We start from the raw sequence: 27,857 nt of genomic DNA on the forward strand, positions 1-27,857 counted from the left end.
CCCATATAGTAATTCATCCCCCATATAGTAATTCATCCCCCCTATAGTAATTCATCCCCCATATTAAGTCCCCAAGTCCCCCCTGTGTCAATTCACTTACCTTTGCTCCGCACGTTCCTCTCGCCGTGTTCCCGCGCCGTTGGGGTATGGCATGAAAATCTGTCTCCTATGAGGATCTGTCCCCCTCGACGTATCTGCGCATGTGCCAGTTTCAGGCATTAGCAGCCGATCGGCGATCTCCGGCACATGCGCAGATACGTCGAGGGGGACAGATCCTCATAGGAGACAGATTTTCATGCTACACCGGTCTTCAGGGCGGACTGTGAGAGGAGCCTCGCGGGCCGGATTAAAAGGTCTGCCGGGCCGTAGTTTGCCCATTGCTGCTCTAAACCCTTGATTAAATGCAGGCAGATATGAAGTCAAGATATAGGCGATCTAGATGAGGATCAGTGGATAGAGGCATTCCAGTGGATAGCGGCATTCCAGTGGAGAGCTCTGTCCAGAAGTTTTGCTTCCCCCTCTCACAAACTGAGATAGCTTTTTATACTCCACAGAGTCTATTATACTCTTCAAAAATTGCTTTCTTGTCGTCAACCTTCATCTCGTTGTAGCATGCAAACAGGCACATTAATTCATATGTTATGGCATTGTTGTAAATTATTTCAGGATTGGAAAGATATATTTCGAATCCTATCAGAATTTTGTTTAATCGAATTGACTCCTGACCCTAAATTTTGCTCTGTTGGGCATATTTCTGGAGGATTGGCCATTATTTACCCAGAACATTTTATTTACCCGTTTGTTATTTCTTGCCCGTAAGTTGATTTCTCAACATTGGCTATCTCCTAATGGTGGTGAAAGCTGTGCTGGATAGAGATAGACGTATTTATAAGCACAAGGGTTGTGTGAATAAATGTATTAAGATCTGGTCCTCCTGACTATCTTCCCTATATTTTGCTTTCACTAATGTGGATGATCTCCCTAACTCTGTCACTAGTTTTGCTACTCTATGATGGGTCTTTGGTGCACGGAACCTAAAGTGATACTATACCTAAAAATGTGTTTTTACTTGGGATGCACCGATACTGAGTCATGATACTTTGCGGTGTGATTTACATTAATGGACACAAATTGCACTGCAAAGATTAGCATGTAATTTAAACTGAAACGCAATTCCTGTCCAAATTGCATGTGGTTTCCCCACTGCTCCTGTGTGAACCCAGGCTTTTCATAGCCCAAGTTCACACAGGAGCGGTGCGCGAAACCTTCCTGCAGGCATCCCATGCTTAGTGTCAGTGGTATGAGAGGAGAGAAATCCCCGCCTCTTTCTTACCTCTACTTGCAGCGATGACAGGTTGGGCTAGCAGGCATGTGACTGGTCAACTGTTACATATTTTTGCTGACCTACTGATTGGTCAGCTGCGAACCGGCTTTCTCTCCTCTCCTACCACTTTCACTAAGCATGGGATGCCTGCAGGGGGGTTTCCCGCACTCTCCTGTGTGAACTCGGGCTATGATAAGCCTAGGCTCACACAGGAGCAGTGGGGAGATTGCATGCGATTTTGACAGGAATCTCATTACTGTTCAAATTGCATGCTAATCTATAGTCCATTAACGCAATTCGCACCGCAGGTATCAGTGGTATTTTCAGGAGCATGAGCACTCATGAAAATACTCGGTATTGGCACCAATACTAGTATCGGTGCATCCCTATTTTTTACCTTAATACATTGCTTGCATTAAGGTTAAAAAACATTTTTAGTTTCCCTGTACGGAGGGTATGAGAGGGGAGAAGAGATCAGCGCTGTGCACAGCTGCTTCTCTTCTCTCCTCGCTTCCTCTTCACATAGGGACTCGAACAGCAGCAGGAGCTACTGTCAATCAAATGTGGTGAAGAGGAAAGGGCGGGGCAGGGCTAAGTCCCGCTGTGTGTGTCTATGGAGCGCAGCACAGTTTGGGAGCGAGCATGCAGCGTGTGTCCCCATAGCAAACAGCTTGCTATGGGGACACACAAAGAAGAGGAGGAGCCAGGATCTCCTTTGGGAGACCCGAGAAGAGGAGGATCGGGGCTGCTCTGTGCAATACCACTGCACAGAGTGGGTGAGCATAACATGTTTGTTATTTTAATTTTAAAAAAATATCTGCCTTTAGTAACACTTTCATTGAATTACTGACTGCGCAGTAATGTTAAACATTTCTCAGCGATGACTGCTATATGCCGGAATAAATTATTGTTATATTTATTTATTTTTTTCCCCTTGTTCTGTATAGATATTTGTGTCATGTTTTGTCTGTAAATGTGTAAAAAAAAAAAGGTAGTTGATTTTGTATACAATGATTAGTATGTTTTGTTCTACTTATTTCTTTTCCAAATACTTGCTACCTGAAGAATGGAGAGAAGTGGAAAGAAGGCCCATGCACTGAATGTGAGTGTCAGAATGGTCAGGTGACCTGCTTTTCTCCGTCTTGCCCCACATGTCCTGTTGGAATGCTAGCATTGAATGTTGAAGGCCAGTGCTGCCCAGAATGCAAGCCAGGTATGTTTGGGTATTATACTTGTGTTTTTTTATTGAAAATAACCTTACGTGAATGCTATTTTATTACTACATTTGGAAGTTATTTAAAAAAATGATTTGCTTTATTGATTTCAAGCAAAAATCTCGCCAGTGGCTGGCGCAGTGAAGTAAAGTAAACAGTAAACTCTGGACAGGAGAAGTGGCAGCAGTTCAGGCTGAGCTGTGCTCTCTCTCCTGTCATAACAGCGATCCTTCATCATACAGCAAATAACACTGGATTGCTCTAACATCGGACTATGCACTGTATGATTACTCACCCAGTCTCCTCAACGGACTGCTGTTCTCTGGCAGCAGGAAATGTGGATAAGTAATCATACAGTGCACAGTCCAATATTAGAGCGATCCAGTGTTATCTGCTGTATGATGAAGAATTGCTGTTATGACAGGAGAGAGAGCACAGCTCATAATACAGAACCATGTAATTACCATTTGTAATTTTTATAATATGAATAATGATATAAAAGAATATGAATACAAAGTAGTTTCTGGTAAATTAATGCTGGCAAAACTAATGCTGGTTTCCAAAGCTGGCCAAAGATGGATCATTTTTTTTTGTTCAGCGTCTGAACAAAAGAAAAGGAATTGATTGTTCTGTCCACATATTCAAGGTGGAAAGGGGAATCTTCCCCACTGGGTCATTGCATTCTGACAGCAGGGACTCTCAACTGTCAGAATACGCTGGTCAGTGGCTGCGGCTGCTGATTGAGAAACATTTTTTATCATGCCCATTTGACAGAAGTCAATTGTTAGATCGACTTCTGTAAAGCAGGAGCAGCCACACACAGATCAAAATTTGTTCAGTCCCTGTTGAACCAGCCAAATTACAATCCATGCTAGCTTTAGACCACACTGCAAGTGATAGGTTAAAATTGTGATACAATGATTGTAACCATGCTTGCTTTTGCTAACACATTTAAAGTGTTTGCTAGCCAATCTTTTATATCATTCATAAAAAACAGAAATGTTGTAGCTATTGTGTATATCTTATAGCTAAGAATTTTGTTATAGACAGTGTGCTATGACAAATAAGACACCACTTTTTCTTGTAATCACTGTTTTCCTTTTGCAGAGTCATGTAATCCAGACTGTTTAACCTGCTCTCAGTCCGCTGACCACTGCGACCTGTGCCATGATGAAGCTTACTTTTTGCAGATGGGACGCTGTGTGCACAGCTGTGATCCTGGATTCTTTGTGGATGGCCAAACATGCCTGGGTAATGCACTCTCTGACGGCACCAAATAAAATGTGTCTTATGTTTATTCCACATTAAAAAAAGATACAGCAAAATTGACAAAGCACAGTCTTTCAGGTTGGCTGCTGTTGTAGAAATTGTTTCTTTTTCATTGTTCCACACAAGGTGAATATTACAGCAACCATAAAATATATTCTGTAAAAAATATTTACTGCATTTTATACTGACTGACTATATTAATTCTGACCAAAGACACAGCATTTTGTTCAGTACTGTTAACTAACAATGGCACCTGTGGCCAATTTTGTCACATAACAGCCAGAAATGTAGAGGCAATAGGGTTGTTTTACTAAAGGCACATAGGTTGTTCACTTTGCTAGGGAAGTGGCACTGTGCAAGGGAATTTTCCCCAGAGGTTAGTTAATGTGGTCAAATTGCACTTTGTATGCAATACCCAATCAAATGCAAGGAAAATAAACAAAAAAAAAACATTTTTGCTTGCACATGATTATTTGATGGAAGTCAGCAGAACTTAATTAATTAAACTCTGGGGAAAATTCCACTGCAAAGTGTAACTTCCCTTGCAACATGAATAGTCTATTTGTCTTTAGCAAATCAATCCCAAAGTAACGTTTTACATCTTTAGATTATCTTTTCAGTATGATGGGCATTTATTTATTTACCGTCACTTATTTTTCAGCTGTGTACTGTAGGTCCAATTTAACCAATGATACTTAAATCTAGTTGAATCTGGTTGGCTGGAAATGAGACCTTAGTACAAGATCATCAGCCTACCATGTATAGAAAAGATGGTTTTAAAACATTCATTTATGCAGTGCTACTTATGTCAGAACAAGCCTTCTGAACTACCTTTATTACAAGTGCATGATCATGAGATCAAATTCTTATTTGGCTTATATCAGCCAGACAAGCTATATTCTCTTGGTGCTCCACCAACAGAGTTCACTAAACCTTATGACCGGTACCTATGCTCTTGCCTTGTGTTCATTGTGGATTATACATTTTGGTAAAAAGAATTACAAACCCTTTGACTGGTACAATGTGCATGTATTTATACTGTGTATATCACTAGAATTCTGCTTTAAACCTGTGCCATCGGAGGCCATTGAAACCTAGATGATTAAGTCATATTTATCTGTGTCAGTAAGCTTTGTCTAACGTTACTACAACGCTATGAATAATTTGCCCATTCATACATATTTTTAAAAAGTGTTTCCCCTCGAGTCCCCATGCCACTTTCTTCCTAAACTCTCTTGAGTACTTTAGCATACCTTTAGCGTTTGTAGTCTGTTTTTGGGAGCAATAGGGCTTTAATTTGGTTCCAGATTTGGAATATACAGGTGAAACTCGCAAAATTAGAATATCGTGCAAAAGTTCATTTATTTCAGTAATGCAACTTACAAGGTGAAACTAATATATGAGATAGACTCGTTACATGCAAAGCAAGATAGTTCAAGCCATGATTTGTCATAATTGTGATGATTATGGCTTACAGCTCGTGAAAACCCCAAATCCACAATCTCAGAAAATTAGAATATTGTGAAAAGGTGCAATATTCTAGGCTCAAAGTGTCCCACTCTAATCAGCTAATTAAGCCATAACACCTGCAAAGGGTTCCTGAGCCTTTAAATGGTCTCTCAGTCTGGTTCAGTAGGAATCACAATCATGGGAAAGACTGCTGACCTGACAGTTGTGCATAAAACCGTCATTGACACCCTCCATAAGGAGGGAGCCTCAAAAGGTAATTGCAAAAGAAGTTGGATATTCCCAAAGTGCTGTATCAAAGCACATTAATAGAAAGTTATGTGGAAGGGAAAAGTGTGGAATAAAAAGGTGCACAAGCAGCAGGGATGACCAGAGCCTGGAGAGGATTGTCAGGAAAAGGCCATTCAAAAGTGTTGGGGACTTTCACAAGGAGTGGACTGAGGCTGGAGTCAGTGCATCAAGAGCCACCACACACAGACAGATCCTGGACATGGGCTTCAAATGTCGTATTCCTCTTGTCAAGCCGCTCCTGAACAACAAACAACGTCAGAAGCGTCTTACCTGGGCTAAAGAAAAACAGACCTGGTCTATTGCTCAGTGGTCCAAAGTCCTCTTTTCTGATAAGAGCAACTTTTTCATCTCATTTGGAAACCAAGGACCCAGAGTATGGAAGAAGAATGGAGAGGCACACATTGCAAGATGCTTGAAGTCCAGTGTGAAGTTTCCACAGTCTGTGTTGATTTGGGGAGGCATGTCATCTGCTGGTGTTGGTCCACTGTGCTTCATTAAGTCCAGAGTCAACGCAGCCGTCTACTAGGAGATTTTGGAGCACTTCATGCTACCTTCCGCAGACGAGCTTTATGGGGATGCTGACTTCATTTTCCAGCAGGACTTGGCACCTGCCCACACTGCCAAAAGCACCAAAACCTGGTTCAATGACCGTGGGATTACTGTGCTTGATTGGCCAGCAAACTCGGCTGACCTGAACCCCATAGAAAATCTATGGGGCATTGCAAAGAGAAAGATGAGAGACATGAGACCGAACAATGCAGAAGAGCTGAAGGCCGCTATTGAAGTATCCTGGTCTTCCATAACACCTCAGCAATGCCACGCCGCATTGAGGCAGTAATTGCTGCAAAAGGGGTCCAAATCAAGTACTGAGTACATATGCATGCTTATACTTTTCAGAGGTCCGATATTGTTCTATGTACAATCTTTGTTTTATTGATTGCATGTAATATTCTAATTTTCTGAGATTGTGGATTTGAGGTTTTCATGAGCTGTAAGCCATAATCATCACAATTATGACAAATCACGGCTTGAACTATCTTGATTTGCATGTAATGAGTCTATCTCATATATTAGTTTCACCTTTTAAGTTGCATTACTGAAATAAATGAACTTTTGCATGATATTCAAATTTTTCGAGTTTCACCTGTGTGTGTGTATATATATATATATATATATATATATATATATATATACATATACACACACACACTGTGTATACATATATATATATATATAAAAATAAAAAAACCTTTATTGGATTTACTCATGGCATTATCACAATTCAGCATTTACGTGATTAGCGTGCCATGATCACTTCAATACACCCATTGAGGAAGTCCTGCTCTGGGAAGAAATGCATTAGGAGCATGCGAGATTGTGTGTGCTCCGAGCTTCATCCCTAACCTATTCAATACCTCAATGAGCGTAGAGACTTTGACTCTTATATCGAAAAACAGTGCAGTTGAGTACCATGGGATTTACGTCCTTCAGTTTTCTACCTGTCTTGATTTTTTTTTTTAAATGGCCTGGTGCTTGTATTATATATGACTCTGTATGTCAGTGAGACACATATCTGAACTACCCTAATGATCAGTATAAGGCTACATTTGTACCAGCGATTTAGGCCAGTGCAAATTGTAGCAGCAGGAATTTTCTTACTTCTGGTTTTCCTGTGGGTGCATTCACTACAATGACAGAGCTCTGGTGGGTGCAGCTATAGTTGCAAGTCTCCAGTGGCCGCAGCTATTCGCAGCTCTCCGAACAGCCAGTGATTAGCTCCAACGATCACTGCTGGCTGCTCCTTTTCGCTCACAGCAGCAGCAGGATTCAGAAGATTCCTGCCAGGGCAATTTTGCATTGGAATAAATCGCCTGTGTGAATATAGACTGTGAGCTGATTCACACGTGTGGTGTGGATTGAAGCTCAGGTTTCACAGCTAATTGATACAGTATTTGTTCAGCGGTTCATGTCAGGTTTACATCAGGTTTAGGACAGGATTACCTCAGGGTTTTATCCTGTTCTCACATTTGTGGTTTAGAAAAGTTAGTAGCTTGTAATCTGCACCTGAACCTGAAGGCACTGCTCAGAAATCATACATGACCCTTTTTCAAACCGCACTGAATCTGCACCACCAGTGCACCGGACATATGTGAACAAGGCACCATAGGAATCAATGTTTTTTCACGTCATGCGGATTGGATGCGGTTCAAACTGCATCCAATATGCATACATATCTCTTTGCATACATATCTTTCTGTGTATGATGAATCTTTATAATATATGAGTTTCACGTTTTGAGTTGAATTACTGAAATAAATTAAGTTTCTGGTGATATTCTAATTTATTGAGATGCACCTGTATATGTAAACCAGCACTAAATCATTTAGTGATTTTTGAACAAGATACGTTAGCAACTAGTTGAGTGTTATAAGCGTCTATGATACATTGTAACATTTTGGCTCTGAAAATACTTTATCCTCGTGCCATGTGATGCATTTATAGATGGCAAGTATTCATGGAATTTTAGCCACACCTAAAGGGCCATACAGGTGTGTTATGGCACAAGGTCCACATTATGCTTCAATGATCTACCATGGATATTATCAATTGATAAATGTGGATTATGCTCTTGAGCACATCTGATTGCCTATAGTGCCTCTGGAAAATAGAAGCCTGTACTGCTAGAGGGTTTATGTAGGAAGACAGGACAGAACCATGTAAAGCAGTGGCAGTTTTTCCTGGCAGGCTTCTGTTATTGTGAATATGGTCCACAGGTTTGTTACCAAAGGAGAAGCATGGTTGTAAAATCTGATTAGCATAGGGTGCTGCTAAAGTGTAGTGCGACTGCATAGTGAGTTTTCTCATTGAGGTCAATTAACCTTTCAGTTCCCTTTCTGCACAATGTGTCTATTTATTGCAGTGTTTTTCTCTTGTGATATTCATTTTTATTTGTGTTTACTTGTGCTAATAGCTTGTAAAGACACATGTTCCACCTGTAACAATGGATTTGAGTGCACATCCTGTACGGTATCTCTGTTACTCAAAGAAGGACAGTGTGTGACGTCTTGTGGATCAGGATATTTCGAAAATCATCTCGTTTGTTCAGGTACAACGTCAAACTACTGTATGTGAAATAAATTGCATTTAATTATACGTTTTGTATTTTATTTTAATCGTATTATCATATTCTGTAACACTTTAAAGTGAATGGACTGAAAACATACATACATTGTATCAACACAGAACCACTTTTTCTCACTTTTGGCCTGGTAAATACAGTTGTGTCCAAAATTATTCAACCCCCACTGAAATTGAGTGTTTTGGCCAGTTTGACATTGCTTTTGATCATTCAGTCATCTTGCTTACATTTACATTAAAGAGGCACTTGTAGGTCAGACAAATATAACATAACAGTTATAATGAAATAACCACAAATGTCTTTTCTGTGCTCACAGCATTATCAGTTTTATTCAACCCCCAAGTGACATTCAATCTTAGTACTTAGTACAGCATCCTTTTACAGTTATAACAGCTTTTAAACGTGAAGCATAGCTTGACACAAGTGTCTTGCAGCGATCTACGGGTATCTTCGCCCATTCTTCATGGGCAAAGGCCTCCAGTTCAGTCACATTCTTAGGCTTGCGCACTGCAACTGCTTTCTTTAAGTCCCACCAGAGGTTCTCAATCGGATTTAAGTCTGGTGACTGCGATGGCCACTCCAAAATGTTCCAGCCTTTCCTCTGCAACCATGCTCTAGTGGACTTGGAGGTATGCTTGGGATCATTGTCCTGTTGAAAGGTCCAACGTCTCCCAAGCCTCAGGTGTGTGACGGACTGCATCACGTTTCCATCCAATATCTCCTGGTACTGAAGAGAATTCATGGTACCTTGCACACGCTGAAGCTTCCCTGTACCTGCAGAAGCAAAACAGCCCCAAAGCATGATTGACCCTCCACCATGCTTCACAGTAGGCAAGGTGTTCTTTTCATCATAGGCCTTGTTCTTCCTCCTCCAAACATAGCGTTGATCCATGGGCCCAAACAGTTCTAATTTTGTTTCATCAGTCCACAGAACACTATCCCACAACTTTTGTGGTTTGTCCACATGGCTTTTGGCATACTGCAGTCGACTCTTCTTATTCTTTGGAGACAGCAAGGGGGTACGCCTGGGAGTTCTGGCACGGAGGCCTTCATTACGCAGTGTGCGTCTTATTGTCTGGGCTGAAACTTCTGTACCCACATCTGACAAATCTTTTCTCAGTTCCTCAGCAGTCACACGGGGACTTCTCTCCACTCTACGCTTCAGGTAGCGCACAGCAGTCGAAGTCAGCATCTTCTTTCTGCCACGACCAGGTAGCGTTTCAACAGTGCCCTTTGCCTTGAATTTGCGAATGATGCTTCCTAAGGTGTCTCTTGGTATGTTTAACATCTTTGCAATCTTCTTATAGCCATTGCCCTTCCTGTGAAGAGAAATCACCTCTTCTCTTGTCTTCCTGGACCATTCTCTTGCCTTCACCATGTTTGTAACCACACCAGTAAATGTCTAGAAGGAGCTGAGTATCACAGTCATTTTAAAGCTGCCTAATTGGTGCTTATTATGCTTGATTGCTGCTCGGTGACATCCACAGGTGTTTTCAATACCTGATGGAAAGCACCTGTATGAACCTCTGTTCTTCAGAGTGGTAGTCTTTAAGGGGTTGAATAATTGTGGCAATGAAGAAACCACATAAGAACCATTTACTACTGTATTACATAAACAATTGATGTCATTTTAGTTGCATTTGGGTAGTTACAACGTCCTTGTAGGATTTGATTCTGAATACAATTCCAAATGTACACTATAGTCCCTAAACCCCTTTACAGCATTGGGGGTTGAATAATTTTGGACACAACTGTATACCATTGAAAGCATTTTAATATATCTGTTCAATAACTGCAAATAAATATCTATTGTTCATGTCAGAAATTTAGAGATGTCCTATATATACTTCCTATGTTATCTCAAGGAGAGTAATTAGCCTTCCTAGTTCTTATTTTTGGACCACAGAATGATTTGCCTCTGTGTTTTGGAAACGGAAAAATCAGACTGAGTTTTTAGGCCACAGCATTAGGAGTTGAACTCAGTTCTGTCAGATCAACAGGTTTTTTTCTGCAATAATTAAAAGGTTAATAAAAATGCAGAAATGGATATGTATTGCAGAGATATAGTGCATATGTTTTTATCTTATTTTATCTACACTTTACATTGATGATAATAAGAATAATAATCTAGATACATCATTGAACGCTTTAATTGTTTTTTTTAGCTCCCCAGGGGGTCAAGTGTATATAGCATTTGGTTCTGTTAAAATCCATCACCTTCAATTCTAACCAGTGTGGTCTAGCACTTCCCCCCATATGACCATGCTGCTAGGAAGAAGACAGATTTGTGATTGACAGCTCTGCTCTCTGGTAGTAGAGGCCAGTGCTTCAATTCACAAAAGCAGATAACACTGCTGGCAGCACTGTGTGTAACCGCAGCTGTACACATACCCAGCCTAACAGATGGATGACAGTACCGTGTGAGCTGTCAGTTTTATGAATGAGCGGTCAGCAAACTTATTTATTTCAGGTACTTATATAGTGCTGTCAGTCTACACATATATATATATATATATTGTACATTGACATCAGTCCCTAACCCTCAAGGAGTGTACAATCTAAGGTTCCTAACTCAGTCATACATACACATACTAGGGGACATTTAGAAAGGAGCCAATTAACCTATTAGCATGTATTTTGAGTGTGGGAGGAAACCCATGCAGGCACAGGGAGAACATGCAAACGTCCAGGCAGGTGGTGCCATGGTTGGTATTTGAACCAACAACCCTTGTACTGCCAGGTGGAAGTGCTAGCCATTTAGCCACTGTGCTGCCCATCTTGGGTTGTGTTATACACAGCACTTGACCGACATCACTGATTGCTCATTAATAAATAGTGAAAGCTCACAGAGCAATGCAGCACTCTGTGATCCATCAGCCGGGTTGTGGATATGTACAAGCAGCCCTGATACACAGAGAGTTGCAACTCTGAGTGATCTGTCACTGTTGTGAATGAATGAGCAGCGCTGCTTGTTCATTCATAATAGTGCTGTGTCTCTGTGTAATTTATCTGCAGCTGCTTGTACACAGACAAGACAGATACTTTAAACAAGGCCAAACCTCTGAGGGATTTTGGCTTCAAAATGGGTTGGAGCAACATCTAGCATATAAAGGTGTTTTTATAGGATAGTCACTGAACAGAACAGGACCAAGTGCTTTATGCACTTGGTCCCCTACGAACTCAAATAAATAAATAAACAAATGATAGTTCTTTTTTAAACTCAATTTTTAAAAAAATTAATTTAAGGAAGTCCAGACTTAATAAGACATAAGATGTAGAGTCTTCCGTCTGGAAAATGCGCCTTTCTTTGTTGTCCTCGAACCACTGACCCTGCCTCCCTGTTTTCGGATGTCTTCTGTAGCTAGCCAGCTGCTAAGGAGGCACCTGTGCATGCTGTCAGGAATCAAGGAGTGACCAGAAAGGTGTGGACTGACACAGGGAAACGCAGGTAATATAATAGTTTATTATTAGCCACCCAGATATATATCTATATAAACGCACAGTGAACAAACCAACCTTCCACTAATCTTTAGGAGGTGCAGGAACACAGGCGTAGTCAGGGCTGGAGAGGTGGAACGGTCAGGCCGGCCGTAGGGTTCTGTAATGACCGTTTGGTGGTACCTCTAGCGGTCCTCAGGGCAGGATTCCCCAGGGCGCGGAGTCTAAGCCCCAGTCTGCCTTTTCACCAGAGCCCCTGATGGTGGGGATGGACTTGGCGCAGGACTGAGACCAGGTCGCGGCCCCTGAGTACACCTGCTAGTGGTAGAGGGATCCGCCAGAGGTATGTGCAGGTACGACTGGATCCGTGCAGGATGGATGGATGGCAGAGTAGTTAGCGTGGTCAGACAAGCCGGGTCGGTAACGGTGGAGGCAGATCAGTACAGAGCAGCAGGCAAAGAGTAAACGGGTCACAAGCCAAGGTACAGTAACAGGAGGTCAAACAGCATAGGAGTAGGCAGAAGAATAGTCAGGGATGAGCCAGTAGTCAGAACAGGAGACGGTCAACAGAGATCAGGATCAAGCCGGGTCAGCAACGAAGCAGGAACACAGGGTACAGAAGCTCATGGGAAAACATACACCAAGGCCCAGAGCACACGCCAGGTCATGCCTTATATACACCTTTCTACAATCAGCCCCAGGTTTGGCTGATTGTGAGCTTCTGGCTGCTAAGAGCACCCGCTGGTCAGCTCTGGTACTGCAGCCCACACGGCAGGTGAGTTCCACCACCAGTGCTGAGAGCACCCGCTGGTCAGCTCTGGTACTGCAGCCCACACGGCAGGCGAGTCCCACCACCAGTGCTGAGTCCATTCCTGACAGTACCCACCCCTCAAGGAGCGGCCTCAGGACGCTCCAAACAGTCCTTAGTGGGCAAAATGTTCCACCGCCCGGGTCAGGTAACTGGCTGAATATCCTACTGCCGGAGTAAACCGGCTGGCTGGGTTTCCTGCTGGTAGACTTCTCTTTGTGTAGGAGAACCCAGGAAGGCAGGTCACAGGGCACAGGATTTCCAGGAGCAGGCTGGGTATCAGTTATGGGCCAGTTTAACTGGACATCAGGGGCTGGCATGTCGGGCTGTGCAGCGGACAGAGGCACGTCAGCGGGAACCAAGCCATCTAGCAGAACCGTGGGTACCGGGTCACCAAGCTCGACAGCAGGCACCAAATTAACTGGCACAACAGTGGGCACTGAATCAACTGGCACGACAGCGGGCACCAAGTCATCAGGTATCAGGTTATGTGGCTCAACAGCGGGCACTGGGTCCTCAGGCATCAGGTCATCTGGCTCGACAGCGGGCACAGAGTCAACTGGCATGACAGCGGGCACCGAGTCATCAGGCATCAAGTCATCCGGCTCAACAGCGGGCACCGAGTCAACTGGTACGACAGCGGGCACCAAGTCAACTGGCACCGAATCATCAGGCATCAAGTCATCTGGCTCGACAGCGGGCACCGAGTCAACTGGTACGACAGCGGGCACCGAGTCAACTGGCACCGAGTCAACTGGTACGACAGCAGGCACCGAGTCAACTGGCACGACAGCGGGCACCGAATCATCAGGCATCGAGTCATCTGGCTCGACAGCGGGCACCGAGTCAACTGGTACGACGGCAGGCACCAAGTCAACTGGCACGACGGCGGGCACCAAGTCAACTGGCACGACGGCGGGCACCAAGTCAACTAGCACGACGGCGGGCACCAAGTCAACTGGCATCAAGTCATCTGGCTCGACAGCGGGCACCAAGTCAACTGGCACCGAGTCAACTGGCACGACAGCGGGCACCGAGTCAACTGGCACGGCAGCGGGCACCGAGTCAACTGGCACGTCAGCGGGCACCGAGTCAACTGGCACGGCAGCGGGCACCGAGTCAACTGGCAGGATGGTACAGTGAGTGGGAGCAGGGTACTGACATGTGGTAGATTGCTGGGTATACTGGGCTGTCACTGGGGGGGCTGTCACTGGGGGTGCTGTTGGGAATGCAGGAAAAGAGCTTTGAGCAGAGGACAGATGAGAAACAGGACTGGTTCCATGCAAGCTGATTGAGGCTGGGTGTAACAAGTCTGACCATGTCTGCAGTAAGGGTTGGACAACGCTCAGCTTACACAAGGCCTGTCTGGTCAAAGATTGCACTGCGTTTATACACTTCTCTAGCACATGTGGTGAACATGCTGAATAATGCTCCAAGAAGCAATCCGGATCATCTTCCAACAACCATACCAGTGATATTATTTGACTCGCCCTGAATGGAGGAAGAAATTCATCCCTGCTTTCAGGGGTACTAGATGAAGCCAACTCAACACAAGCCTGAATCAATGGTTGCACCTCAGAGAGCTCTAGGTCCTGACCTACTAGGGAATGAGCGACCCGTATGCACTCTAGCAGCTGATCCCTGGGATACTCCCGCAGAGTCTGATAGGCATATTCCCTGTCATCAAAGACTAGCATAGACAAATATATAACCTCATCAGGATACATCCTTCACAACAAGTCAAGATGGCTTCCCTGTGCAGCCACTTCTGGTCAGGAAAGGCCTTGGTGTGATGTCAGGAATCAAGGAGTGACCAGAAAGGTGTGGACTGACACAGGGAAATGCAGGTAATATAATAGTTTATTACACTGTTCAACAAATTTTTATTTTTTGCCAGTTTTGGAAACAAAAGGATCCATTTGTTAATGAATTTCACATTCTGAGTTCAAATATAACAATGAAATTTGTCAATTGGCTCTAGTTTTTCTGTAAACGGAAAGTTTTCTACTATAGGCATAATGACTACATAATGCACAATAATTATATAGATAGATGTCTTTCCACAAATATAAAGCAAGTGATATTGACTACATAACAAAGCCTAAATGGCATAATATATTGCATAGGATTACCAAGAAAAATTATAGCCATAAGCTAAGTTGAATCATTTTAATACTTAGGATTCTCACTAGTTTTGTCTTCAGTTTGTGTTGGTTTTGCTTCTCTTGGCTTTTCTCTTGTATTCGAGGAAAGGGCTATCTCTTACAACTGCACGTGACTACACGCTTCAGGTTCTTCCTCACTTGACTCAACCACGAAGGATTCTGGTGCTTTAGGAATTGGTAGCCCCTCTCCATGAGGAACTGGACTTATTGCCGATGGAATATTTGGATAGTGCACAGATAACTTTTTCTTCCTATTTAGCCCTTTTACAATTGGAGGCACCATACAAAAGTAACAATTACTAACATGATCTGTTGGCTCTCTCCAAATCACTGGCACAGCGAAAGGCATAGATGCCTTTTTTCCATTCAACCATTGCTCCAGTGCCGTCCCACAAGAATTGCAGCATATATGTGGTGCCCAGCTCTTGTCCTGGTCTCCTATCTTGCAGCCAAAATACAAGTTGTAGGCTTTCTTAATCATTCCTGTTATCCTCCTTTTTTGTGAGATAAAAGTTATTTCACCGCAGATATAGCAGAAATTATCTGCTTTATTCACACAAGTTCGAGGCATTACTGAGTAGCCTATATAAGCATAAAACGAAATGTAAAGACGCTGTCGAACTACAATCAGCTACAGATACTGCAGCTTTTATGCAGTGAAGTGATGCAATTAAAGGCTAATATTGCATCATCTCAGTATACATGCAATTTTCTATTGGTCACCAGTATCAATTGCGCAATATGCAGCTGAAGTTGCATCATAATTTTGAATGGCTTACGTCATTAGATGGGTGAATATATCATGGAAACTAGAGCCAATCAACATTTTTTAGGGTCATTTTCGTTTTCAGCACCCCAAAATTATGTAAGATTAGTTAATTTTATGCCCAAAACTTTTTACCTGTTGAACAGTGTTATTAGCCACCCAGATATATATCTATATAAACGCACAGTGAACAAACCAACCTTCCACTAATCTTTAGGAGGTGCAGGAACACAGGCGTAGTCAGGGCTGGAGAGGTGGAACGGTCAGGCCGGCCGTAGGGTTCTGTAATGACCGTTTGGTGGTACCTCTAGCGGTCCTCAGGGCAGGATTCCGCAGGGCGCGGAGTCTAAGCCCCAGTCTGCCTTTTCACCAGAGCCCCTGATGGTGGGGATGGACTTGGCGCAGGACTGAGACCAGGTCGCGGCCCCTGAGTACACCTGCTAGTGGTAGAGGGATCCGCCAGAGGTATGTGCAGGTACGACTGGATCCGTGCAGGATGGATGGATGGCAGAGTAGTTAGCGTGGTCAGACAAGCCGGGTCGGTAACGGTGGAGGCAGATCAGTACAGAGCAGCAGGCAAAGAGTAAACGGGTCACAAGCCAAGGTACAGCAACAGGAGGTCAAACAGCATAGGAGTAGGCAGAAGAATAGTCAGGGATGAGCCAGTAGTCAGAACAGGAGACGGTCAACAGAGATCAGGATCAAGCCGGGTCAGCAACGAAGCAGGAACACAGGGTACAGAAGCTCATGGGAAAACATACACCAAGGCCCAGAGCACACGCCAGGTCATGCCTTATATACACCTTTCTACAATCAGCCCCAGGTTTGGCTGATTGTGAGCTTCTGGCTGCTAAGAGCACCCGCTGGTCAGCTCTGGTACTGCAGCCCACACGGCAGGTGAGTTCCACCACCAGTGCTGAGAGCACCCGCTGGTCAGCTCTGGTACTGCAGCCCACACGGCAGGCGAGTCCCACCACCAGTGCTGAGTCCATTCCTGACACATGCGCTCTGCCAGCCGGGATTGTGTGCATCCATTCTAACATACATCTCCCACCAAGCCTCTCTCCTGCTCCCTCCTCAGGGAACGACATAGATCCTCCCAGACCTGACAGCGGTGACAAGGGTTAGTAGGGGGAAGCGTTTAGGGATGGCAAGGGGGTGGGAGGAGAGGTTATAAATATTATGGATAATTTTTTACTCTAAAGAGCCTTGGCATAATTAAACTTTAGCAGCTACAAATACCGAAGCTGCTGCGTTTTAATAAACAGATACCAGCCCATGAAGTCCACCACTGTCTTCCCAGTGCTGCAGATTCATAGTCATCTCCCCACTGTACATGTGTGAGATCGAGCAGCGCAGTGATACTGCAGCCTCCCCGGATGTGTGACATTATCCCAGAAGGCTGTGCGTGGCTGAGGTCATGTCATCCTCACCTAAGCAAAGAACAAGGAAATGGAAGAGGGTACTTCTCTCTCCCACCAAAAAAAAAAAAAAAGAAGAAGCCGTAAGAGGGAGGAAGAGGATGAAAGTAATTTTAAGTTTGGGGTAAAAGTCTTTATTGCTATAATTTATTAAGGTAAGAAACGCTAGTACTACTTTCACTAAAAACATATTTCTAATCCTAACAACCGTTCCTTTTTAGCACTTAACTCCCTTAACATTTTGTTCAATAGTTAAATTGTGTTGAGAATCCACTTAAGGTTAAAGTTGTTGTAAACCTCAGATAGTGTGTACTTGTCTCAATTAGGAGCACTAAATGTCATTTCTGTCTGCTGCTTCGTTCATCTGCTATCAGCATAAATCACTTCTGACCAATTTCCCTGACACCAAGAGAAAAATTATGACAGGGAAGGGAGCACCAGTACACAACCTGTGAGTGATAGCCTCAGTTCTACTCCTGTGAGCTGCGTGGAGGGGGTGTGTCTCTTTCATCTAATCAGCTCTCAAAGCTCTCCTTACTGAGCTCTCTGTCCCCTTTTTCCTGACAGCAGTGGCAAAGCATTATAAATTCTGGACTTTGAACAGATGTAGTGAAGAGGAGACTGTAGATAATCAGGTACAACATATTTAGGAGGATTTTTTTCATCTCTGTGTGTCATCTGAGGCCAGTCACTTCACTGGGTATATGTAAGGAGGTTTACAACCACTTTAAAGGGAAAATAGCAGAAATTATCTCCAAAATATTTTCTGCTGCCTTCCCTCTTTAAAAAGTCATATTTTGCATGTAAAGTATATAATAAACAATTTCAGAGATGGTTGTGCTAAAAACCAGGTTTACACTTTACGTGAACAAGTAGAGCACATATCGGTATTACAGAAATACTATTATACTATTACTATTATTATTTGGCTGAATATAAAATCTATTGTTATCACCCCCACCCCCCGCAGAGGCAACCTAGATCACATCACATGGCTACTAGTCATTACTGCAGAAAGTCTATCGTTTTCAAATAGTATAAAAATAAAATAAATCAGGCTCTGTAGGAATAAATAGTTACAGGCCATACCAAGATACAATGCAGACGAATCTGTAGTTCTCAATGGAATAGGAGTGCAACAACCAGTGCTCTCATGGTCCATTGACACTTCCTCCAGATCTCCAGTTGAAATCCTGTACAGATATACGTGATTCTGCTTAGAGTGGCCGCCCTGTAGCAGTAGATCTACAGGACCCTGTCAGCATCTGGTTATATGGTACTGTCCACAGAATCAGCATAAGTCACATTTCTTGAGTTACACAGAACAGTACTGGGCATATACAGTTGCGACTTTGGGACAAGGGCACAGGCCCCTGATAAAATGGTGCTTTTACAGGAATTGTCTCATTTGGTGTCATGGTGACATGTCTGGGAAAGGAGTCACATGGAGAGGATGGTAGCTGTGGTGTGTCTAGCCACAGGGATCCTCCTGCTGCTGCTGGAGCCCACACATAGGTCTTCCCTGGCTCTGTGTGCCTTGCTCCCCTCAGACCCTGCCAGGCTCCCTGTGTACCAATATGACTGGGATGCTCTGCCCTGTCCGTTTCAGTGTGGATTGATCTGTGCATGGTGGAATCACTGGATATTCACTGCTGTGAAATCCTTATAGTAGAATTGCCATGTGCCTCTTCTTTCACCAGCACTGCCAATCACTGTACCAATGTATACTACTGTCTCCACCACTGCACCAATACACATGTCTTCTCTCACCACAGCTGCACAGACACACACTGACTTCTCTCTGTACCACTGCACAGATGTGCACTTGTCTCACTGACCACTGCAATGCATAGTTTTCTCATTACTACTTCCATGACATGCACTTCTCTTTTATTGCCCAACCATCTACATTCAGTGTAAAAAAACTAAACCATCTAAGACTGCAGCAACCCAAGATACACAGAACTTATTAATAAAAATGGATGCGCTGTCACCTTAAATCATCTGTAAAAAAAGTGACAACTCAATGAATAAAACTCAATGCAAATATATATGTGACAAATCAGTAAATAATAAATTCTGATGTGTAATGTGACAACATAATATATAAATGATTAAAATCAATGCAAATTCATAAACCTCAAAACCACATGTGAAAATAAATAAATAATACATTTCATACACTATATAACATGAAAAAGTGCTCAAGTGCATGAATAAACATTCAGTTAAAAGTCCAACCAAAAATTCATAGTCCACAAAATATGCCAAGCTAGTGCTGTAAAATTTTATTAACTTTGTCAAGTGCCTCTTGAAGTACTCCACCACCTAATTCTCTGGACTTCTCTTGTAACTACAGCACTGATGCGCACTACTTTTTTCCCACCACTGCACAGATGCAAGCTTCTCTCACCACCACAGTACTGATGTACTTCTTTTTGCCACCACTACATTGATGCACATGTACAGTATGTTGCCACCACTGCATTGATGCACACTTTTCCCCTTGCAGCAGCTGCAAAGATCCACCCTTTTTGTTTTGCCACTGCTTCAATGCACACTTCTGTTCTTGCCACCACTGCACAGATGTACACTACGCCTCTCAGTAGCACTGCACTAAAACACACTTCTTTAGCTTCCACTGCACTGACACTTTCCTCCCTTGCTACCACTGTACCGACCTGCACTTCCTTTCACATTGTTACTCCAACGATGTGCATTTATTTTCTTGCCAGCACAGCGACTTGCCATTTAGCAAAGAGGCACATTTATATATACAGTGGGGATCGAAAGTTTGGGCACCCTAGCTAAAAATTTGTATTAATGTGCATAAAGAAGCCAAGGAAGGATGGAAAAGTCTCCAAAAGGCATCAAATTACAGATTAGACATTCTTATAATATGTCAACAAAAGTTAGATTTTATTTCCATCATTTACACTTTCAAAATAACAGAAAACAAAAAAATGGCGTCTGCAAAAGTTTGGGCACCCTGCAGAATTTATAGCATGCACTGCCCCCTTTGCAAAGCTGAGACCTGCCAGTGTCATGGATTGTTCTCAATCATGGTCTGGGAAGACCAGGTGATGTCAATCTCAAAGGTTTTAAATGCCCGGACTCATCTGACCTTGCCCCAACAATCAGCACCATGGGTTCTTCTAAGCAGTGTCTAGAAAACTGAAACTGAAAATAGTTGACGCTCACAAAGCTGGAGAAGGCTATAAGAAGATAGCAAAGCGTTTTCAGATGTCAATATCCTCTGTTCGGAATGTAATTAAGAAATGGCAGTCATCAGGAACAGTGGAAGTTAAAGCAAGATCTGGAAGACCAAGAAAAATATCAGACAGAATAGCTCGCAGGATTGTGAGAAAAACAATTCAAAACCCACATTTGACTGCACGATCCCTCCAGAAAGATCTGGTAGACACTGGAGTTGCAGTACACTATTCCACTATAAAGAGATACTTGTACAAATATGGTCTTCATGGAAGAGTCATCAGAAGAAAACCTCTTCTACGTCCTCACTACAAAAATCATCGTTTGAACTTTGCAAATGAACATATAGACAAGCTGATGCATTTTGGAAACAAGTTCTGTGGACCGATGAGGTTAAAATTGAACTTTTTGGCCGGAATGAGCAAAGGTACGTTTGGAGAAGAAGGGGCACAGAATTTAATGAAAAGAACCTCTGTCCAACTGTTAAGCATGGGGTTGGATCAATCATGCTTTGGGGTTGTGTTGCAGCCAGTGGCACAGGGAACATCTCACGAGTAGAAGGAAAAACGGATTCAATAAAATTTCAGCAAATTTTGGATGGTAACTTGATGCCATCTGTGAAAAAGCTGAAGTTAAAGAGAGGATGGCTTCTACAAATGGATAATAATCCTAAACACACCTCGAAATCCACGGGGGATTACATCAAGAGGCATAAACTGAAGGTTTTGCCATGGCCTTCACAATCTCCTGACCTCAACATAATTGAAAATCTATGGATAGACCTTAAAAGAGCAGTGCGTGACAGACAGCCCAGAAATCGCAAAGAACTGGAAGACTTTTGTAAGGAAGAATGGGCAAAGATACCTCAAACAAGAATTGAAAGACTCTTGGCTGGCTACAAAAAGCGTTTACAAGCTGTGATACTTGCCAAAGGGGGCAGTACAAGATATTAACTCTGCAGGGTGCCCAAACTTTTGCAGACGCCATTTTTTTGTTTTCTGTTATTTTGAAAGTGTAAATGATGGAAATAAAATCTAACTTTTGTTGACATATTATAAGAATGTCTAATCTGTAATTTGATGCTTTTGGAGATTTTTCCATCTTTCCTTGGCTTCTTTATGCACATTAATACAAATTTTTAGCTGGGGTGCCCAAACTTTCGATCCCCACTATATATATATATATATATATATATATATATATATATATATAATTTATTTCTTTTTTTCTACAGAATTCCATAGGGTTAAAATGTCAATTAACAATAAACAGTTTCTACAACTAAAAACAATAGGCATGCAAAGTCTAATTGGCTATGTTAGAAATCTTCAGATTCATAGTACTCCACCATTTAAAGTCTGTTCATTAATGTAGAATGTGAAAAGTTGTCCCGCAAAAGGTTGACATAAGATTTTACTCATGAGCAAAGACTCTGATAACTGTAGCAAAAGGTAGAAAGAGTAGCTACGTTTAGGGTTATGAATGTTTTTTTTCAGATATTTGAAGAAATGTAAACAGCAATGACATCTGGCCCTTACTTAAATTTTTTTATTGTTTGAGCCATATTGGATGTTTTTATGAGTGCCTTCTACTATATTGCTTTTACATTTGTGTGGGCAAATTCTCCTGTTACAGTAAGGTTCTGGGAAAATGTCTTCATTGGTTCTCATGGGAATAAATCCAATTTTCTTTAGTTCAGCCTGGCTGCACTGATTGCCTAATACAGGGCTTGCGGAGAGAGCTTCAGATTTCACTGTGTCCATAATTCATTTGCAACATCCCAAAGAAAAGTACATCCGGTTAGTGCCTTGTAGCTTTTCATAGGAAAGATTCAGTGAGCATTAAGTGGCATTTCTTGTTAAGGCCCAGAAAACATCAAGTATAAATAAATGATTTACCATATGATTAGTTCTACGTTGTGTTTTACTGCACACTTGTAAAGATACCCATACATTATGGATTCTGTTCCCTTTTTTTTTATCTGATATCTGATAGGGTAACTCAGAGAAAATGTACATGCTGAAATATGTACAATTCCAGTTTAATTCTGCTTAATCAATAGAGAACATTAGAAGTTGTCTGATGACATTTCAGTTCAGCGCATTAGTGTCTGCTGTGGTAGTTTTCTACCCATATATGCTTAAATTGGCACACAGCTGGGTCTGAATGGGCACCTTTAGATTTATAGCCCATAATGACTTTGTTTGTCATGGCTAGTCTTACAGCATATGAGCTAAATTCTAAAATCTACTCCTATAGATAATCAAAATTATATATTTTCATCTTACATTCTTGGAGCTACTAAAATATGTTCATGGTACTAATTTTGGGCTAAGCTTGGATGGTATACAAAACGAAAAAAGAAAGAAAAACAGTGCCACTTTAAGATCTCTGTATGCTTAAAAAACTACTACGGGAAAGGCTATTTATATTTACCCTATTGCCTTGACAAAAGAGAAACAACAGACTTCTCTGCATAAAAACATTTAGGCTCCATTCACACTTGTACGACTCCAAAGTTGCGCGACTTTGGTGCAACATTGATGCAACTTTGTATGGGTGCAACTTGGATGTTACTTGTCCCTCTGCATATTCAGACCCACTGTTACTCCACTGTTGAATGTAGAACATTCAGGTATGACTTTCATGCAACTTTTGAGGGTTAAGCTTGAAGTCTGTAGCCTTCACGTTACATGAAAGTGGGACCAAAGTAGTGCATGAACTACTCTGAAGTTGCAACAACTTTAAGGCACACATATATGAATGGTTATCATTGGAAATATGGGGGTACAACTTGTCATGCGACTTTGATGTCCAAAACCACATGACAAGTCGCAAAAGTGTGAATGGGGTCTTAGACCTCATGCAGACAGTTGCAAGATGGCCATACAGTGTACATTCCAGCCTAATGCTCTGCATGGGAGTCACGGGGCAGCGCATGCATCCCTGTATGCATATACTGCTTGTATGCGCTTATATCTGCGTAAATCTGCTACTGCTTACATCAGCCTGGCATTGATTTTGTCAGGCTGCTGGCGGTGGGCTGTATGCTGTACCTGTGACTTCTGGTCAGAGAATTATATCCGGATGTACGCTATAAAGCCCTCTTGGGGCCATGTGCATAAAGCCTTATTGATTTGTGGGTCCTCATGGCTCTAATGGGTCTATTTATAAAGCAGAGAGGGTCGCCTTTACCACATTTTGTAAAAGAGAATCAATCACTGTCATTTAATACACATGGATCTGGAAGAATCTTCACCAGAGAATGTTTGGTGAAAGTCACATTCTCTATTTTATGAGTAGACTAAAAATTGACTCTGAAATGCAGAAAAGTTCAAACATGCTCATATCTGTCTGTTTCCCCCTCAATTTTTTTAAGGCCCTTCAGATAGATCTACAAACCCATTATAAACCTGATATGCCTTGCTTCCTTACATATGGGAATTTCTCCTTTAATCTTTAGATGCTGCTATGCATATACCACATACATACCTCTGAAACATAAATTAAAAACTAGCATATACTAGATATGCTGGGATTTTACTGTACATGACTCTCGTTCTTCATCTCCCAAGAGAGAAGCCATGATTTATATGCCAACTACTACTTGTTCTGGTTGGTGGGTTTGTTAGGGGATCTCATTTGCATACTTAGCACTTTGACAGTTTGATAGCTTTAAACCAAGGCATATTCATACTTATTTACAACATGGTAATATAAATGTGTATCACATTTTGGCTGAATCTGGAGTTAAACTGTAAAACAGAGGCTGTATTGGACAGAACACATACAGTTAGGTCCATATATATTTGGACACAGGCACAATTTTAGTTTTTTTCAGGTATTTACCAAAACATATTCAAGCTATAGTTATATGATGGATATGGGATGAAAGTGTACACTTTCAGGTTTAATTTGAGGAGATTTACATCCAAATTGGAGGAAGGTTTTAGAAATTACAGCTCTTAAGAGTAGCCACCCCCCCCCCCCCTTTTTCTAGGGACCAAAAGTAATTGGACACATGAATATAATCATAAATAAAATGTTCATTTTTAATATTTTGTTAAGAATCCTTTACTTGCAAAGACTGCCTAAAGTCTGGAACCCATGGACATTACCAAGGACTGGGTTTCCTCCTTTCTGATACTTTACCAGGCTCTAATTGCAGCTGTCTTCAGCTGTACTTTGTGGGTCTTTCTACCTTTAGTTTTGCCTTCAGCAAGTGAAATGCATGCTCAATTGGGTTGAGATCAGGGGATTGACTTGGCCATTGCAGAATATTCCACTTCTTTTCCTTCAAAAGCTCCTGGGTTGTTTTTGCAGTGTGTTTTGGATCATTGTCAATCTGTACTGTGAAGCGCCGTTCAATCAACTTGGCTGCATTTGACTGAATCTGGACTGACAGTATATCTCTGAACATTGCAGAATTCATCCGGCTGCTTCTGTCCTCTGTCACATCATCAATAAACACCAATGACCCAGAGCCACTGGAAGCCATGCATTCCCATGCCATCACACTGCCTCCACCATGTTTTACAGAGGATCATGAGCTGTTCCAAGTTTTCTCCACACTTTTTTCTTCCCGTCATTCTGGTTCAAATTAATCTTAGTTTCATCCATCCGAAGAATACTTTTCCAGAACTGGTTTGGCTTTTTTAGATGTGTTTTGGCAAAGTCTAATCTGGCTTTTCTATTCTTCAGGCTTATGAATGGTTTGCACTTTGTGGTGAACCCTCTTTATTTGCTCTCGTGAAGTTTTCTCTTGATTGTAGACTTTGACAATGATACTCCCACCTCCTGGAGAGTGTCCTTCACTTGTCTGGATGTTGTGAATGGATTTTTCTTTACGATAGAGAGGATCATGCGATCATCCACCACTGTTGTCTTCTGTGGACGTCCACGCCTTTTTATGTTGCTGAGCTCACCAGTGTGTTCTTCTTTCCTCATAATATACCAAACAGTTGATTTAGCCACTCCTAATGCTGCTGCTATCTCTCTGGTGGATTTGTTTAGCTTTTGAATCCTTACAATGGCCTGTTTCACTTGCATGGTCAGCTCCTTTGAACGCATGATGTAGGTTCAGAGCAATAGATTCCAAATGCAAATACCACACTTAGAATCAACTCCAGACCTTTTACCTGCTTAATTGATGAAGAAATAACGAAGGAGTACCCCACACCAGGCCATGAAACAGCTTTTGATTCAATTGTCCAATTACTTTTGGTCCCTTGAAAAGCGGGGACTACTCTTAAGAGCTGTAATTCCTAAATCCTTCCTCCAATTTGGATGTACATACCCTCAAATTAAACCTGAGAATGTGCACTTTCAGCCCATATCCATTATATAATTATAGCTTGAATATGTTTTGTTAAATACCTGAAAAAAACTAAAATTGTGCCTGTGTCGAAATATATATGGACCTAACTGTATATATCTGTTATATGTAGAAATATATCAAGGCAAAGTCCACCACATGCTGGACATTTTGATATATTTTGGCAAAATGTGTCTTAAAGCAGATGTTTACTTTTGAGGTAACTGTGTCAAAATCCATAATTTAAGGTTCCTAATATGTGCACACCACTGCCACGGCCCTTACTGATACATGCTGATTTCCCTAAAAAAAAACAAATTCTGTCATGTCCAGTTTGAGACTAACAGTAATGAGAAGCACAGTGGCTACGTGGTTTGCGCTTCAGCCTAGCAGCACTGGGGTCATTGGTTCTAATTGTAACCATGTCACTACCTGCCTAGAGTTTCTATGTTTTCCCTGATCCTGGTGGGGTTTCTCCTGGGTACTCTGGTTTCCTCTCACACTCCAAAGACATGCTGGTAGGTTACTTGGCTCCTGTGTAAGTGTGCCCTTGTATGTACAGTGAGGAACAGAAGTATTTGAACACCCTGTGATTTTGCAAGTTCTCCCACTTAGAAATCATGGAGGGGTCTGAAATTCACATTGTAGGTGCATTCCCACTCTGAGAGACAGAATTTAAAAATTCAGGAAATCACATTGTATGATTTTTAAAGAATTTATTTATATTGCACTGCTGAACATAAGTATTTGAACACCTAAGAAACAGCAAGAATTCTGTCTCTCAAAGACCTGTTACTGTGCCTTTAAACATTCCACCTTTACTCCACTCATTAATCTAACTTAGTATCACCTGTCTAAACTCTTTAAAGACACCTGTCAGACGCCAACTACTACCATGGGCAAAACCAAAGAGCTGTCAAAAGACACCAAAGACAAAATTGTGGACCTCCACAAGGCTGGAAAGGGCTACGGGGCAATTGCCAAGCAGCTTGGTGAAAATAGATCAACTGTTGGAGCAATTGTTAGAAAATGGAAGAGGCTAAAGACGACTGTCAGTCTCCCTCGGACTGGGGCTCTTTGCAAGATCTCACTTTGTGGGGTATCACTGATGATAAGAAAGGTGAGGAATCAGCCCAGAACCACAAGGGAGGAGCTGGTCAATGGCATGAAGAGAGCTGGGACCACAGTTTCAAAGGTCACTGTCGGTAGAACACTACGCCGTCATGGTTTCAAATCATGCATTGCACAGAAGGTTCCCCTGCTCAAGTCATCACATGTCCAGGCCCGTCTGAAGTTTGCCAATGACCATCTAGATGATCTAGAGGATGCATGGGAGAAAGTCATGTGGTCAGATGAGACCAAAGTAGAACTTTTTGGTCTAAACTTCACTCGTCGTGTTTGGAGGAAAAAGAAGGATGAGTTGCATCCCAAGAACACCATCCCTACTGTGAAGCATGAGGGTGGTAACATCATGCTTTGGGGTTGCTTTTCTGCTTTTCTGCGAAGGGGACAGGACGACTGCACTGTATTAAGGAGAGGATGAATTGGCCCATTTATTGTGAAGGTTTTGAGCAACAACCTTCTTCCCTCAGTCAGATCATTGAAGATGGGTTGTGGCTGGGTCTTCCAACATGAAAACGACCCAAAGCACACAGCCAGGATAACCAAGGAGTGGCTCCGTGAGAAGCATATCAAGGTTCTGGAGTGGCCTAGCCAGTCTGCAGACCTAAATCCAATAGAACATCTTTGGAGGGAGCTGAAACTCCGTGTTGCTCAGCGACAGCCCCAAAACCTGACAGATCTAGAGGAGATCTCTGTGGAGGAGTGGGCCAAAATCCCTGTTGCAGTGTGTGCAAACCTGGTCAAGAACTACAGGAAACGTTTGACCTCTGTAATTGCAAACAAAGGCTTCTGTACCAAATATTAACACTGATTTTCTCAGGTGTTCAAATACTTATGTTCAGCAGTGCAAGACAAATTAATTCTTTAAAAATCATACAATGTGATTTCCTGAATTTTTTTTTAATT

The 27,857-nt window shown here is 42.2% G+C and overlaps 1 protein-coding gene across 1 annotated transcript in view; it reads left to right on the plus strand.

The window, feature by feature from the left end:
- FRAS1 (Fraser extracellular matrix complex subunit 1) overlaps window positions 1-27,857 on the plus strand; it is a 680,896-nt gene that overhangs the window by 253,533 nt on the left and 399,506 nt on the right. The window contains exons 12-14 of the mRNA XM_089676214.1: window positions 2,390-2,537; window positions 3,646-3,789; window positions 8,537-8,671. Coding sequence (XP_089532340.1) covers window positions 2,390-2,537; window positions 3,646-3,789; window positions 8,537-8,671 — 427 coding nt within the window. The remainder of the gene's footprint in view (window positions 1-2,389; window positions 2,538-3,645; window positions 3,790-8,536; window positions 8,672-27,857) is intronic.

This window comes from Staurois parvus, unplaced genomic scaffold (assembly GCF_062004578.1).
Source record: "Staurois parvus isolate SC_StPar_1 unplaced genomic scaffold, SC_StPar_1.0 ptg000013l, whole genome shotgun sequence".
NCBI lineage: Eukaryota > Metazoa > Chordata > Amphibia > Anura > Ranidae > Staurois > Staurois parvus.